Source organism: Embiotoca jacksoni, unplaced genomic scaffold, assembly GCF_022577435.1.
Source record: "Embiotoca jacksoni isolate LCO1_2020_lvr unplaced genomic scaffold, fEmbJac1.0.p SCAF_21, whole genome shotgun sequence".
In the NCBI taxonomy this organism is placed as follows: Eukaryota; Metazoa; Chordata; class Actinopteri; family Embiotocidae; genus Embiotoca; species Embiotoca jacksoni.
Genome location: NW_027185352.1, coordinates 7,988,730 through 8,004,214, shown reverse-complemented (window position 1 = coordinate 8,004,214; position 15,485 = coordinate 7,988,730). Strand labels below are relative to the sequence as shown.

Below are 15,485 nucleotides of genomic sequence, written 5' to 3'. Positions count from 1 at the left end.
GGAGGCTTTAAACGGGGAGGATCTGCCTCTTTTTCTTATCACTGTCTCTGCATGTGGAGGATTTGTGGTCTTAAAGCTGTCAGAGAGTCTGAGAGAGCGAAAAACAGAAAACACTGCTGCCACTAATGACCGGGTGTCGCTCCCATCGGTTCGTCTGTCTGGATTAACTTCTGTTTTTATTCTCCCTGGTCATGCTTATGATTGTTATTTTGTGCTTGCGCAAATTCCCAGTTTGTCATTTGTTCATCGAAGGAATTGTTAGCGGTTGTTGCTCTACAGTAATGAACCGTTTTTTATAGCATTCTTCAGTGATGCGATCTCATAAGTTTTGAGTTATACTTAGAGCTGCTCCTGATATTTTGCCCCTCCTATTCAAATGAATTGGGTTGACAAAATTTTAGGAATAGTTGAAGAGCACCGCAAATTACAGTCTCCAAAATGATCATTACAATAAACGAACCCCTCACAACTGAACGTCGTAATCCTTATATGAGGGTATTTATTGCTTGGCTGTTGATTACACATCAAGCGTTTTTAAAGGTGTGTGTGTGTGTGTGTGTGTGTGTGTGTGTTTTAGCACAGAAGCAGATGTATTTCAGGAGTAGTGGTGATGGAGGGAGGAGTTCTGATTGTAATCAGCGACAACAGCAAGAAAGAAACTTTCTTCCTGTTGCTAAAAATGTCTTTTGCATTCTGGGGGAAAAAGCACATGCACATATAGTAACACATGTGAACTCACACCTCTGAAACTTTATGAGCAGCATGCACGCAACATTTATAGGTAAAGGTGCTGGGTTCTTTGCAGCTCTGCATTAGTCAGCTAGTGGTTTGCAAAATTGTGTGTGTGTGTGTGTGTGTGTGTGTGTGTGTGTGTGTGTGTGTGTGTGAGTGAGAGACTGCTGTGCTTGAAACTGGTCACACTTGGTTTGAGTTATAATTTTCTCTCCTTCCTGCTTTTGAACTTCACATTCTCAACACACTGATCTTGGACGCAGTCCACCGCAGCTTTGAACATAAGAACTCACACTCACACACTCACACTCACACTAATACTTTCTGAAGTGGTGAATTTATCTCGAGTATAAGCACTGTGTTGTGGTTCAGTTGGCTGATAAGCTCCGGAGCTGTCCCACAGCCCTCTACCGTGATCTCTCGCACACGTTTCTTTAAGGTTACCAACTGTGCCACACACTGATTGATGATGGTCAGCAGGCTGACTCATCAGATCATGTTTTTTTAAACCGCATGTTTCACAAAGTGGTAGCACGTAAGAGCAAACCAAATGTTCAGAAGTAAAGACACTGGAAACAATGACGGGAATGAAACTGACGGATGTGCTGACTGAGGCTGGCAGCACAGACAAGCCTTCACATGCCAAGCAGGATGTCTTCACTTGGCTACTTTAAACTTAAATGTTCAACCTTGAGTGGAGCGCTGGGGAGTGCAAGTAGAAAAAGTAAAGCAAGTTAGAGCAGCAGAGGTGGAACCGTAAACTGAATTAAGACTGTAAACAAAACCACATGTTTTCAGTAATATTCTATTGGATTAATAATATGTTCCCGGGCAAAAACTGAAGACACCAAAGAGGAAAAACAGCCAGCTCCTGCTGCCGTCTGAGTCAGCCTGGCCTGCAGCCGCTGCCCTCCATCCCTCCCACTCACTCAGCACGACAACGCTGTACTTATGTAACAGACAAATAGAAACGATATACAAAGAAAGGGAGAGAAAAGGGAAGGAGAGAAGTTGGCCGTGAAGTCTTCCTGTTTTCCACTTTACAGCTTCTTATTAACCACATCTTATCGTCAGGACGGCAGTATTTACTCAATATCAACAGTCATAGTTAATGATAGTACACTCCCTATATTAAAAGAAGATCCTGTTTCGTAGACAACTGACTGGAATAACACACTTAATGACTTACTTGACTATTACCAACCATCACACGTGGACCTTATCAGCCTGCTGATACCTTATCAGCAGGCTACCATAACTCTTAATGCAGTCTGACTTCTGTCAAGTTAAGACACTTTAAGATGATTTGCATTTTCCTTATTATTATTTTTTCAACATTTTTATTATTAATTATACAAAAAAATAAACCACAGATGAATTGTTAGTGGATATAATTGTTGGTTGAAGTCTTAATGGGATTTAACCTGTAAAGATTGCTTTAAAGGCATTAAGTCTTCAACCACACAGAGCCGTTTCCTGTCGAGTCTCTCTGAAGTCTTCCACGGCAGCTACATTGGTGTTACGTTTCACATTCAGCGATGGCTCATCTCAGCTTGTGGAGGCATGTGCAGGACGTTTATGTTCCAGCGAAGCGACGACGTAGAGCCAAACTGATCTGTTTCTGTAACGATTTCCAATTTGCGAACATGATCCCATTTTGCCATTTGCACGAAGCTTTTAAATCAGTAAGTGTCGACATCGAGCGATGAACTGGACGCGAAGGGTCTGTGTTGCACAAAAAAACAACAAAAAAAAGAGTTTGATGCAGCCATTGGTCTGAACTCGCTAGCTCGACATTTTGTGAAATGTGTGCTGTTTGCCTGTAAATCTAAAACTTTTTGCTGTCGCAGTTTGTTTTTTTGCAGATTAAATGCATGTGTGTGTTTATCAGCCCGTCTTTCCAATCACACAATCACACACCCAAACCACTGCGAGCAATCCAACAGCCGTGCCCCTCATCGCATTCGGGGATATGTACGCACACGTGTGTGTGTGTGTGTGTGTGTGTGTGTGTGTGTGTGTGTGTGAGTTTCTGAATCACAGGGAACAACCATGATTATAATAATAATTATTCCCAGACCAGCTTAAAGGAAGACGGTGTTTGTTTATATCATGAGATGGATGTCAAGGGAGACGGCATGCGAAATGACCAGCGTTATTACAGTGTGTGTGTGTGTGTGTGTGTGTGTGTGTGTCCCTCCCTCTCCTTCGTCAGTGGTTAAGACACACCTGCCTCCCAGGTATAGCCCTCACTCCTCCCCTCTCTCTCCTCATTGCTCCGTCACTCACTGCGCTCTCTGTTTCTCTCTCTCGCTGTGTGCTTTCAGCCTAAGATGCCCCAGGCGGGGAGAAGGGAAATGTAAATGGCTTCCAAAGTAAAAGATGCTGTGGTGTGGTACCAGAAAAAGGTAAGACACTGGACTTCTCTTCTTTTTTTTTCTTTTTTTTTTAACACTTTTTTGTTTCAAAATAAGAGAGAATCAGGTTATGCTTTGTGCTTTTGTTTTTTAATATTAGCAGCAAATGCTGAAAAGAAGAATAATACATTTAAAGGGATAATATGAATTTGAAGGTTTTTATATGTATGATATAAAGCTGGGAGGTTGTTGTGCTGCTATACTTCTTCTCATGTATCGTATCACTTCCTGTAGATTGATGCTTTGGTTCACATTGAATAATACTGTTTGCAGGATGAAGGTATTTATAGATTTATTGTAATTGCTGCACACTGACTAAAATATTTTTTTGCAGCAGTTTATCGGAAGATCTCAGGTTGGGTGTCTGCTTTTCCTTTTGAAAACATTTTGATTACATGATCTTTTATATGTTTTGTCTATTGTATTCACATTCTTGTATTGGAATTAGTATACTTTTATTGATCCTCTTCTTACCTTGCCACTTTGGTTGTTTTTTTTAATTTTTTTTATTATTATTCCTCTACTTACTTGTTCAGCAACTTGTAACCTTGATTTTATATAGATTGTGTAAAGTTGAACTCAGTCAGTAGACCACACCAAATAATGTTTTTTAACCTCAGCAGATTCTGTTATTACGCACCATATCCCAACCTTTAGGCCAATATCAATAACTGAGGATTTAAAGAATCAAATCTGATCATGTACTGGAAGACGTGCAACCACAATGTTGAGTGAAAGCGATATATTGAAGGTACAAAAAATTGTAATGTCAGTAAAAGTCAGTGGCAGACAGGGTGATTTGTTGGGCGTTTTGCTGCTGTGATTTCTTGTTACTGATCCCCTCGTATACATATACAGTATAAATAAATATATGTATAATAAGTTATTATAAATTCATCGTTCTGTCTCTGTAGCACGCAGAGGAAGATGTAGCTGAAACATTTATTAATTTTCCTCTTTAAAACAGAGACTAAAGATAGAGTTACAAAGCCCTCTGGTATAATAGTGGGCAGCCTCTTTGATACACCAGTGTTTTGGCGATGACCTCCTAACTGCTGTCAGCGACAGCAACCGGGTCGGGCGTTCGGCAAACTCTGCAACCAGCCGGTGTTGTGTGTCCTCTTGTTCCATGGTCTCAGATATCAGATCCTCTGCTGGACTCCAGCGCTGCTCCCCCTGCAGCTCTCAGCTTACACACTCATCTGCCCGCTCTGCCCTCACAAACCTGTCTCTCTCTCTCTCTCTCCTTCTTTCTAGGTCTCTCTCTCTGTGTCTCTCTCTCTCTCTCTCTCTCTCTCTCTGTGTCTGTATCTCTCCGTCTCTGTCTGCCTGCCTGCCTGTCTGTCTGTCTTTCTTTCTTTCTGTCCCTCCTCTGCCCTGCCTGCTGGCCTGTTATTTCCCCTACAACCTGTCTCTCTGTACTCTCCTTTGTCTTTTATCTGTCTGTCTCTGATCTTCTTGCACCTGGCTGATGTAGATGTCAATACAAGCTTTCCACTGGAATCAGATCTCATTGACATGATTCATATCAGCGGTTACAAACTATAATTAAAGGTCTGCAACAAAAACACTGTTGTCTGTGTAAGACAAACAACTATTGTCAATCAGATTTATCAGCTTTTACTGACTTTATTTCTTTATTTTGGTTCTTAAATTGAATTGCAGGGAACATTTAAAAAATGTCTGAAGTCCTTTTCAAAACCGCACATCTGGAAGATTAGTCTAAGAAGTTGGGTTTAAAACTAAGTTTTCTTTAAATAAAGATTAGGCTTTATCAGGGTTGCCATACACACTGTAGGTGTGTGTTGTGTGTGTCTCATCTAGCTTGTCTGGGCAGAGGCACCCCAGTGAGGACCACTGCTGAGTCATGAGTGAATAAACCTTTTTTTTTTTTTTCAAAGTCCTCGGGGCTTCTTTGCCGTCTCATTTAGACACGTCTTTCTCTTTTTTTAATTTTGTTTTCCCCTGAAACATCTGAGTGAAGTCGATAAAACGCGTAAGAGATCAGGTGTGTAGATTTTCTGCCAGACGCCACAGCCAGGATTTTTGTTTCTCACTGTTTGAGTCGCCGTCTCTTCAAATCTCTTAATTGTTCCTGTGATCTATAAACTTGGCCAAAAGCACAGCAGACAGGCACATCTTGAAAGCCAAATATGAGTCTCTTGCACCTTATTATATTCTGTCTAGTTCAGCACTAGCTTTGCCAACAAAAAACGAGAGAGTGTGATAAACGCTTCCATTAAGTAAACAGCTGGAATCCTGCCAAATAATCAAACAGTGCCCTCCAGAGTATTTAGTTCTGTGTTTTTTTACTAGTTTGTGGTTCCTGACGAGCCTCGCATGGTGAAAGAATGTGTTGTTTTGCAGCTTAGGCTTATATGACCGGTGATGTTTTTCTGATTAAGTCCTATTGTGATGGAACCAGAGTGAGAGCTATGGGCTGGTGCACACAAATCACCTCAAAGCTCATTTTCTCACTCACTTCTGGTGTTTGTTTTTTTTTAGCTCTGCAGATAGTTAAACTTTAATCATCAGGGGTTTGGTAGCTGCCTGTGATGTTTCCGTCTCCATGCTAGTGTAGTTAATTTGTGCTGCTCACAGAATTAAGACTTTTACAAACCGTGTCCCTGATATTCGGATCGATTCACACAGACTCGAGTGGACTGTTTTCATTCGTGCTGCTTTCTGCTAAAGATAAAGTTGCTGTGAAGACTGAGGACGGATCGTTCAGTGAATTATCCAGAGGACCCTGCAGACAGTTTCTGCAAAGATACTTTGCTGCTGAATTATTTAAATGTCTTCCTGTTATACCGCTACAAAGTCCATAAACCAGGTTAGTGACCTTAATGGTCTCAAAGATGGCCTGTTTTATTTATGGGTGCGGATGCATAAAGTTTTTTTTTAATTTTTGTATATTTATATATAATTAGGATTCGCCTTTGTCAAAGATCAAATTTGTGCAAGTTAATGCATGTGTATTTTTTTGAATAGTAGATTTCTGGTGACTTTAAAAACTACAAAAGTGTTTCAAAATCAGATGAATGGCTCCTCTGGTTTGGAAAGACTCTTATTTGCATTGTCAGAGAGGTAAAGAGCATCAATAAAAGCTAAACCGCACAGATCGAAGGTCCAGTCTCAGTTAATGTGGCCGAACTAAACCGAGGCCTGCAGAGGACTTAAACTTGTTCAATAGAAAAAGTAACGCGCTGTATGTTAGGTTGGAGAGAAACGTCCAGATTTTCAAAGATGTCAGTTAAACTGAATCCGACTTCTCCAGCCTCTCCGCCCTTCAGGCAGCGCTCTGACTCAGTGTATTTCTGACTCTGCTATGTCTGGAGACGGGCTGCAAATAGACTGAGTGCTGGGTTTATGTGGAGGCTGCATCTTTCTCACCATGCCGAGCTCATATAGACCGCGTAGTCCATATCTGCCGGATAGACTTACTTTTTCTGTCTCACACACTCTTTGTTGCTGCCAAGTAGGAGGCAGTTGCCAGTTTCCTGTGGAGATGATTCAGCTTCATTATTTTGTCATTAAATGCTTCCTGCACTGTAATATGTCAGCTTATAGTTTATGTGCGTCATGGCTTTAAGGCCTATTTTAAGTTGCAAGTGGTAGAGTTCATATTTTTGGTTTGTGGGCGAGAACAGTGAGAACTCAGGCAGCAGTGATGTGATGGTGGAGAACATTCTTTTCAATATTTTTTGATATTTCATATAATGAATGATCACAAATATGTTCATGCAATAATTGGCAGATTAACTGATCATGCAAATAATCTTTTGTAGAAGCCCTAGTTTATCGTTGATAAACTTGCAAACATTTTCCTGAACTTTCTTTTAGTTGTTGCTAAAATAAACCTATTTCTCTCTCAGTGAAAGCACTTCATGTGCTTCAGGCTGCTAAGAGAAGGTTTACCCATCTTGACACACGCACACATACACACCTGTTCGAGCTGAAAATAAACCTCGCACACACTCTACAACAACGCCTCTTTCCGTTGGTTGCCATGGTCACGCATGAAAACACACAGAGAGGTTAATCCGCACACCACGACCAGCTGTCTGATCCAAATTACTCACCTTTGCTGATTTCTCTTCTTCTGTTGTTCTTGGAAATCACTGAGTGAATGCGAGATGATTGACAGATCAGTTTGTGGAAGACTTGGACACGCACTGAAAATGTTTAAAATATGCAATTTGACATAATTCCTGAACCACTATTATTACCATACTTGTGTAAAATATTCCTAAAATTTGGCACCAAAACAGCAGATGATAAATAAGCAACACCCAAAAAAAGCTGAGAAGGGGAACGAGTACAACCATCAGGTCAGGGAAAGTCATTTAGTATTTTCTGATTTTCTCCACCATGACTACTCATTCATTCGGCTTCGGTGTGGCCCGAAATGGCTTGAGAGCTGCAGCTAAGCCTCTTAATGGTCGGGAAAACTCTGCAGATAGAGAAAGAAGTTAGCTTGTGGTTGGTGTTTTAGGATATAGTCAACCTTTGTGGGTTTGGATTCATGTTGAAATAATAACTGCTGTGTAGTTAGTCATGTTTTTAGCGCTGGAGGTTGAATATCTTTGGTTTGTGGACGGCTGGTCAAACAAAACAAGCAGTTTGAAGACATTATTCAAAGCTCTGTTCAATTATTTCAATATTTGTACATTTAAGCACTGAATGATTTAAAAATAAATAAATAAATTTGATTCATAATTAGAACAATTATTAGTTTAAGCCCTATTTTTGGATAACCAGTGGATTTCAAACCATTTCTGGCTTTCAGGATGAAACCTTTTCATTTTTTTCATTCATACTTTCATTCAAACCACACTGAACTCTAAGTATGGCTGTTTATATATATGCAAACTTGACGGCTGCACCTTGACCCATGTGCAAATACTTGACTCTCACAAACAGGTGAGGGATTTTCCGTCGCGGCCAAGTTCAAGGTGGAGACGTTTTCAACCTGGAAGGAAGTAGGAAAAGGTGGATGTGTAGTTTACAGAGGGATTAAACAGATTTACATGAGGGAAATATGTAGGAATTGTTTGCCTATATGTTGATTTTAGTACAGAGAAGAAGAACTTGACAGAGTTACCTCCAGTAGCTTCACTCAGTTTTAAGCCCCTAATGCAAATTGAAGCTGTAAACCTCAGAAACCACATATTTATCTCTTTAGTGAGCCACATTATGGGTCACAGCACAATGTTAAAAATACTCTATATTTGGTTATTTTTTTATGTAATCAATAAATTGTTTACTTTAAAGAGCCGCTGCTGATAATCAGCCTAACACAAGTTTTCAGTGAGATCAAAACGTTGCTTGTTTTGTCTGATCAACGGTCAAAAACCGAGGAGTTACTCATAATGAAAAGCAGCAAATCTTTTATTTTGTAAAGCTCAAACTAATACATGGTTCAATTCTTGCTTCATAAAAGACTTTTATCAAAATAATTCATTATAAAAATAGCCGGCAGATGGTTTTCTGTTGATCAGCTGATGGATGAAGAAAGAGTCTCCTTTCAAACCTGCATTTGCCACTTCGGGGTTGTTACAGCGTGTCAACACAACACCGATCTGTCATCACCTCGTGGAGTTTAAATGGCAAACTTGCTGGAATTTATATACACTTGCAACACATGAGCATTTATTTGTGTTTGTTTGCGCATGACAAATGTGGCTGATACTCATTCTTTTTATTTATTTATATATATACTTCTGTTTTGAGGGAAATATTAAGATGCCAATCGGGTTGAAAACGATGCTGTGAGAGTGAACAACAAAACAACAAAAGATTAAGAAAACCAAAACAATGGGCTGAAGGGTACTAAAAGGGGAGCCGCAGGGTTGGTGATCATTTTCTGCGGGTTCATCACTACGAGACACCTTTCATCATATAATATAGCCTGTTGATCCATGGTTAATATTAAAATAGAGATTTCCGGTCAAACGGTCAGGACGGAGAGCAGGAGTGTGTGTTTGAAAAGGCAGCAGTCGCCTCTTGTACCTGACACTCTGGTCCTCTTTAGCTTGATGACTCTTGAACCCCAAATAGTCTAAAATAACAGAGAAATGACCATCATCATCCAACACTGACGAACAATGTAGAGAATTCACATGCACGTCTGTCTGCGGACGCACACTTAGCAGCTCCACCATACCTCTGTGTGTGTGTGTGTGTGTGTGTGTGTGTGTGTGTGTGTGTGTGTGTGTGGTGTGTGTGTGTGTGTGTGTGTGTGTGTGTGTGTGTGTGTGGTGTGGTGTGGTGTGGTGTGGTGTGTGTGTGTGTGTGTGTGTGTCAGTCATACCCCCGCCATTGCAGAGGCCGTTGTTATATAACTCTCCCCGGATCGTCCCTCCAACCCGTCGTCATGGTGACACCAGCTTTGCTGCAGCGGCACACTTGGCTCCGCCATCTTTTCCCTCCGTTCGGCTCCCAGCACTTGATTTGCTCGTCAAATCGTGGAAGTCTGTGATTTTTCTCGTTCACAACACTGTGAATTCTCGTGTCATCGGACCACAAATGTTTGACCGTTTGGGTTTAGGAAAGCAGAGAATCGTTTTGAAGTCTGAGAACTTAAAAGGCAGAACGATAACGGCAAAACGGACAGGCTGCAATTCAAGTGTTTTGTTTCCAGAGAACGAGTTTATTTTGATGCGGTAAACGGATAATGATGTAAGACTCGGTGTGTGTGAGGATAAGAGGATTTAAAGTGCCGTTAATTCCACAATCTCCGTTACCTCACAACTCCATGACGTAACGACAGATATGTGTGTGTTTGTTTTTGTGTGTTTGTTTGTCTCATCTTTCTATACCTACCGTCCTCTTCATCTACACGCTCTCCTCCTTTATCGTTCTGCTCAGTAGTCTGGTCATGTTTGCCCTCTACCTGTCCTTGTCCTGAACTCAAAACATCCTCTCTAATCTGTGTGTGTGTGTGTGTGTGTGTTTGTGTGTGTATTTTTTAATAGGTGGAGTGTTGTGGAAAATTAGCTGTCAATCCAAATGTCACACAGTAAATCAGTCAGTCAGACGTCAGATTAAACGCCGTCCGCTGTCAGATAGTTTCTCTCCACTGGTGCAGCTGCAGGATCCACATCTGTCGGCAAATCACAACCCAGTCGTAAAAAAAAAAAACATTTCGGGAATTTATTTTTGCAGGTTTCTGTCGTGTCTGAAAACGGTGTTGAAAGGCAGAAAAATTAAATGTAGGGCAGTAACAACAACAACAACAACAAAAAAGAAAATGGTACTACACGTAATTCCTTATGCAGAAAAAAAAAGAAAAGGTAATTTGCTCATAACTTGAACTATGTGGCACAACTGAGCGTTTGGCCACTTATTCTCAAAGTGTTCTTGATACTCTGGCGTGGATTCACTCCTCCTTTGTGAGTCACCGTGGACACAACATCTGCCAAATTAATACATGTAAAGAGTTGCACAATTTGAAAACCTATTCCCTCTGTCACTACTGAGGCCCGCACATTCAAAATAAGCCAGGAAGACGGCACACAGGAAATCTAATCGTCTTCTTTACTTTGTTGTGATGTTTGTGAGAAATTGATCCATCACTTCTTTGTGAAATTAAAAAAGAATATTATGGGAATAACTACAACTTGCAAAACAACAAATGCTGACCAAGCCTATTACAGCCAAATGTCCTGGTGAGACGTACAACTTCCAGTTTAGCACCGGGCGAACCTGAATACGTCCTGTTGTTGAGCTGGTTCGGGTTGGCCAAGGCTTCACGTGAGCCTTTGAGAATAATGAGGTCTCTGTTTGTTAGACGGGCTGATCTGCCACATGAACGACCTCGCAGGCTCTCGGCTGCTTGCAGACGAAACGGATCGATGGGCTGAATCGGTTTGTGCGTACAGGAAGGCCTGGGAAAGGTCGGGGTGTTTCGGTCCCAGCAGATTTGTACCGTGACCCGATGTGGAAAGCAGCAACGGTCGGTATCGCGATGTGACCCGCGGGACGGTGACGATACGACGGCCGCAGTAGAAATCGGTGTTTTAAAAGCGGGCCCGTCAGACGGGACGGGCTGAATGTGACGCACCGACTGACCCGCATCTCGCGCGTGGTGGCAACGGAGATAGTTGGAGATGTAATGGCCTCCGCCGAGAGATGAAGAAGAGTGTGAACTCTTTCACCTACATTACAGACACTTTCTCCGTCCTCACTTCTTCAACTCTCCCCTCCTCTCTTTTTCTGCCTTTCTCCGTGTGCTTCCTCCCCTTCCCCCTCCCCCCTCTCCCCCCCCTCCCTCTCTTTCCATCGATGTTTAATGAAGCCTCATTAAAGATGCAGAGTTTCCACTGGCGAGCTCGCGGGGTGACCCAGACTCGCTGCCTCGGAGGCGCACACATGAACGCGCTGATCCGCGGAGGTCAGACCGTCAGCTGAGTCGCTCATGTCTCCCGAACACACGCACGCGCTGTATGAAAAAGCGTGCTAATAGCGTGGTAATAGCGTGACTAACCTCAGGGCTCTTTTGTTTTTTTTTCCCTACCGCAGAGCTTTTTGGTGCTAATTTTGGATTAAAAGGGAGGAGACGTAAGAAACTGGCAACCCGAGCCGGGGGAAATTAGTGCAGTTTGACCTTGGTGTGTGTTTGTTTTGTTCGTGTGTGTGTGTGTGTGTGTGTGTGTGTGTGTGTGTGTGTGTGTGTTCCCAGGTCAGATGTCTGTTATAAATATATCTTGTTCTCTCAGTCATTCTATAAGCTCAAACAGACATGTTTGTGTTTTTGTCACAGATCTCCATAAGCACATATTATCGGCTCCTCTTGCCTCAAACACACACGCGCACACACACACACACACACACGCACACACACACACACACGCACACACACACTGCAGGTCTATTGATCCCCTTTGATCCCTGTGACAGTGACAGGTGGTGCTGCACGTATTTCCCCAGAGTCCCACTATCCCTCTTTCTAGACGTGTGTGTGTGTGTGTGTGTGTGTGTGTGTGTGTGTGTGTGTGTGTGTGTGTGTGTGACATTGATAAATACTGGCTGCAGTACTAGATCATATTTAAGATGCCCTCCAGCTGAACCTCAACCTTTTGGACCAGTTTCACAGGTTCTTAACTCCACTTCAGAGATAGTAAAGAAGTAGAACATAGTTGAGCGGGAAGAGGGAAGGAAGGAATGTACTGTAGATGTAACCGTGGTGTTTCTAGTTCTTCAGGTGTGATGAACTCCTTTGTGAAATGCATGCATCTTCAACTTTATCAGCTGTGCAGCCAAACGTTTAGTAAAACTGGAGATGAGTTCAAAATGTAGGTATTTGTTTGGTTTGTTTACTTCCCTGATAACTTGCTGGCGGTCTTCTTCTTCTTCTTCTTCATCGCTTTTGTTGGCGCACTACACCAACTATTTATCAGTGGAATAACATGAAACCAGTGGGAGAATGTAAAATGTGCCAATTGCATGCTTGCACACACGTGTGTGTGTGTGTGTGCACAATACAAACAAAATGCACCTGTTAGTGAAAGTGTAGCTCCACAGGGAGCCTTTAAACATAAAGTAAACACTTGTGTTGTCTCTGGTGGTCCAGCCTGTTCTAAATTGTGCTGGCAACCACACTTCAACGCTTTTATGTCCCCGACAGAATTGCTTGGGTATGATCTCGTATCAGAGCACGCTAGTCATTCAGTACCAGATAGCCATCGGCTACATTCGTACTGACTCATAACCTTCTGCTAAATTTAAGTAAATGTCATCAGCGTCACTGGTTTCCACACAGAGGCTCTGTGTGAGCCCGCAGAGGCTCGCAAACTGAGCTAAAACTGGGGTAAATCAACACCTTATTTCACTCTTTTTAAATAATTGTTGGCCACATACCTGTTTGAGTTGCGTGTGGTGCAATAGTTGGGGGACTGGACGATTCCCTTTGTGAAGCCAGCTAGTTAGACTCTACCAATAGCATGTGAGGCGTTTAGTGGACACCAGTAAATTATAGCTACAGAAAAACAACCTGGGTTTCACTCTCCCCCTCTAACCTGCATGAAAACCAAAGATTTGTACCACAATGTCTTTTTCTTTTTGTTAAAATGTATTTTATTAAAAAAAAAAAAAAGTACCATTCAGGATCTAGTGTCGGTACAGGTATGGAACTTTTTTTTTTTTTTTTAACGACACCCAACCCAAGATCTGATGTTTAATCTGATGTGTTCTGTTCACGTTATTTTTAAAATACGTTTTGTATTTTAGGCCTTCATGTGGAGGATGCTTAGAAACAGACGGAGAGATATAATGAGGGTATAACATGCAGCACAGGGAAATCGAGCTGAGCATGTCGCTGTTATCCAGTATACAAATAAATGAATAAAATGTTGTCCTCCCTGCACGTCTGAGAACGAAGCTTTTAAAATCCTAACTCGCTCTGTCACCATGTGACTCTCTGCTGTAAAACCCAACTTGTTTTATGAGATCTCGACTGCTCCGATTGTGAAGCATGAAACATTTTTAGTGAGTGATGGATATTTCAGGGGAAAAGCAGACGCAGCAGTGAAGCTCTGCTGTTTATTGAATAAACTTAGTCAAGATTTAGATCGTAGGGATGCTTGTCCTTTGGTTCTGCTTGCTGCTGCTCTCCTTTCCATACGACATAAGATACGACATAAGTAACACTTTGTTTATTTCTCCTCCAGATTGGCGCCTACGACCAACAGATATGGGAGAAATCAGTGGAGCAGCGAGAGATAAAGGTCCGTTTCGGTTTCTTGCTTGTTCGCTCCACACCTCCATGTTTTTCTGTGACTTCACTGTTTAGTGTATTTTTTTCTTTCTGTTCATTCTTAACGTCTCTTGTCATCCTCTTTGTTTCGGTTTCCTGTCGGCCAGTCTTTATCTTTGTGTCCTGTCTTTGACTCTCGCTCCTCCTCCTTCCTCTTCTTCTTCCTTTTGTTCCGGTTGTGTTGTCTCTCACTTTGCTGCCACTTTTCTTTTCCAGTGTTTTCTTCTTCTTCTTTTTTATTTTTTTTAACTCTTTCCTCTCTGCCCTCCTCGGCTGGTTGTCACCTGCCCATCTCTCCTCTCTTCCCCTCCATCCTCCTCCGCTCTCATCCACCCGTCTCTTTCCTCCTCCTCTGCAGTTTATCTCTCTGGTGAGTACCCAGCAGGGAGGGTTGTCCCTCTCGTTGATCCCACAGTGCACGTCTGCTCACCCACGCCGTAGACTGCTAGACTGTGATTGGTTGGTTTGATCGCTGCCGTGTGGACTCCCGGTGTGTTTATTAACCCCCACTCCGCGTTCACACCGATGCAACGCTGCTTTGTTATTATCGGCTGCAGGAAGAAGTTGTTTCCTGAAAGTCAAACTGTAGCTGAAGTTCCTCTGTAGCCGTCTGAGGGAGCCGAGTTATCTGCATGTGAACGCAGCCGGACGGGCATGAGTCGTGGTATTGTCTTCTCGGGGTGGAAAGAGTGGCAGCAGTGTGTCTTTAAGAGACACTGGAAGGCCGAGTCTGATCAGAGATTCACAAAAGACTGAATATCTCTCAACAAAATGTGTCAGGGTCAGCGCTCTGTGTTCCTCTGAACTGAGACGGTACATTCCCAGCTGCAAGTTCACCGCAGAAATATTCACATTCTCACTCGGCTCAAAATCAACAGCAGTTTTTGTCTCGTATTTCGTTCTGTTGAATCCTACACGATCACAGAAACACTGATTCCACCTGTCGGGTTCATTTTTTGCAGCGTATATAGACACTCCAGCATATATGAACATGTCACCCGATGAAGTAAGACAGAACCACAGTTGTACAGTAAAAATGTGATAAAATACAGGATGAATAGTGTAAATAAAAAACGTTTGTTGCAACGTGTCAAAATGAAATAAAAAGAAGTAAAGGAGTAAAGAAAAGGCGGTTTGTAATAACAGATTACATGAATTGACATACATTTTTTTGTGTAAATCAGGCGCGTTTGACTCTCCAGCTCTGCATTATCATTTTTTTGATCCAGTCGCTGATATTTCAAAACTAGTGCTGCAAACACGTATCACAGATCTTAGAGGTTCTAACTTTCTCTACAAGAATCAGGCCGAACGGATCTTTTCACGACAATCGCGATACATCAGCGTTGACCTTATGCACCGCAGCCTGAGATCACGTCAGGGGCTCGAACTGGAGGCTCAGTGTCCTGAAATAAATTAGAGCCTCTTCAACCGTCTGCTCTGACCTTCAAATGGATCAACTTCATATCTGCCTTCTCGCGTTTTAGGAGAGATTTTCTTCCATCTAAGGTTCCCAAAGTGGTGCTCAGCAGTCTGACTGTGATGGTGCAGGATTACATTTAGGTTTGAACTGAGTTCAG

At 42.2% G+C, this 15,485-nt stretch overlaps 1 protein-coding gene across 7 annotated transcripts in view; it reads left to right on the top strand.

Annotated features, from left to right (window-relative positions):
- Positions 1–15,485, top strand: part of LOC138202574 (protein PHTF2-like) — a 43,946-nt gene that overhangs the window by 12,414 nt on the left and 16,047 nt on the right. For 4 of the 7 annotated variants that reach the window (XM_069156719.1, XM_069156716.1, XM_069156714.1 and 1 more), the window contains exons 3-5: positions 3,060–3,140; positions 13,820–13,876; positions 14,264–14,275. In XM_069156719.1, coding sequence (XP_069012820.1) covers positions 3,096–3,140; positions 13,820–13,876; positions 14,264–14,275 — 114 coding nt within the window. In that variant the 5' untranslated portion in view covers positions 3,060–3,095. The remainder of the gene's footprint in view (positions 1–3,059; positions 3,141–13,819; positions 13,877–14,263; positions 14,276–15,485) is intronic. The other 3 variants (XM_069156717.1, XM_069156715.1, XM_069156713.1) reach the window with 1 other exon arrangement.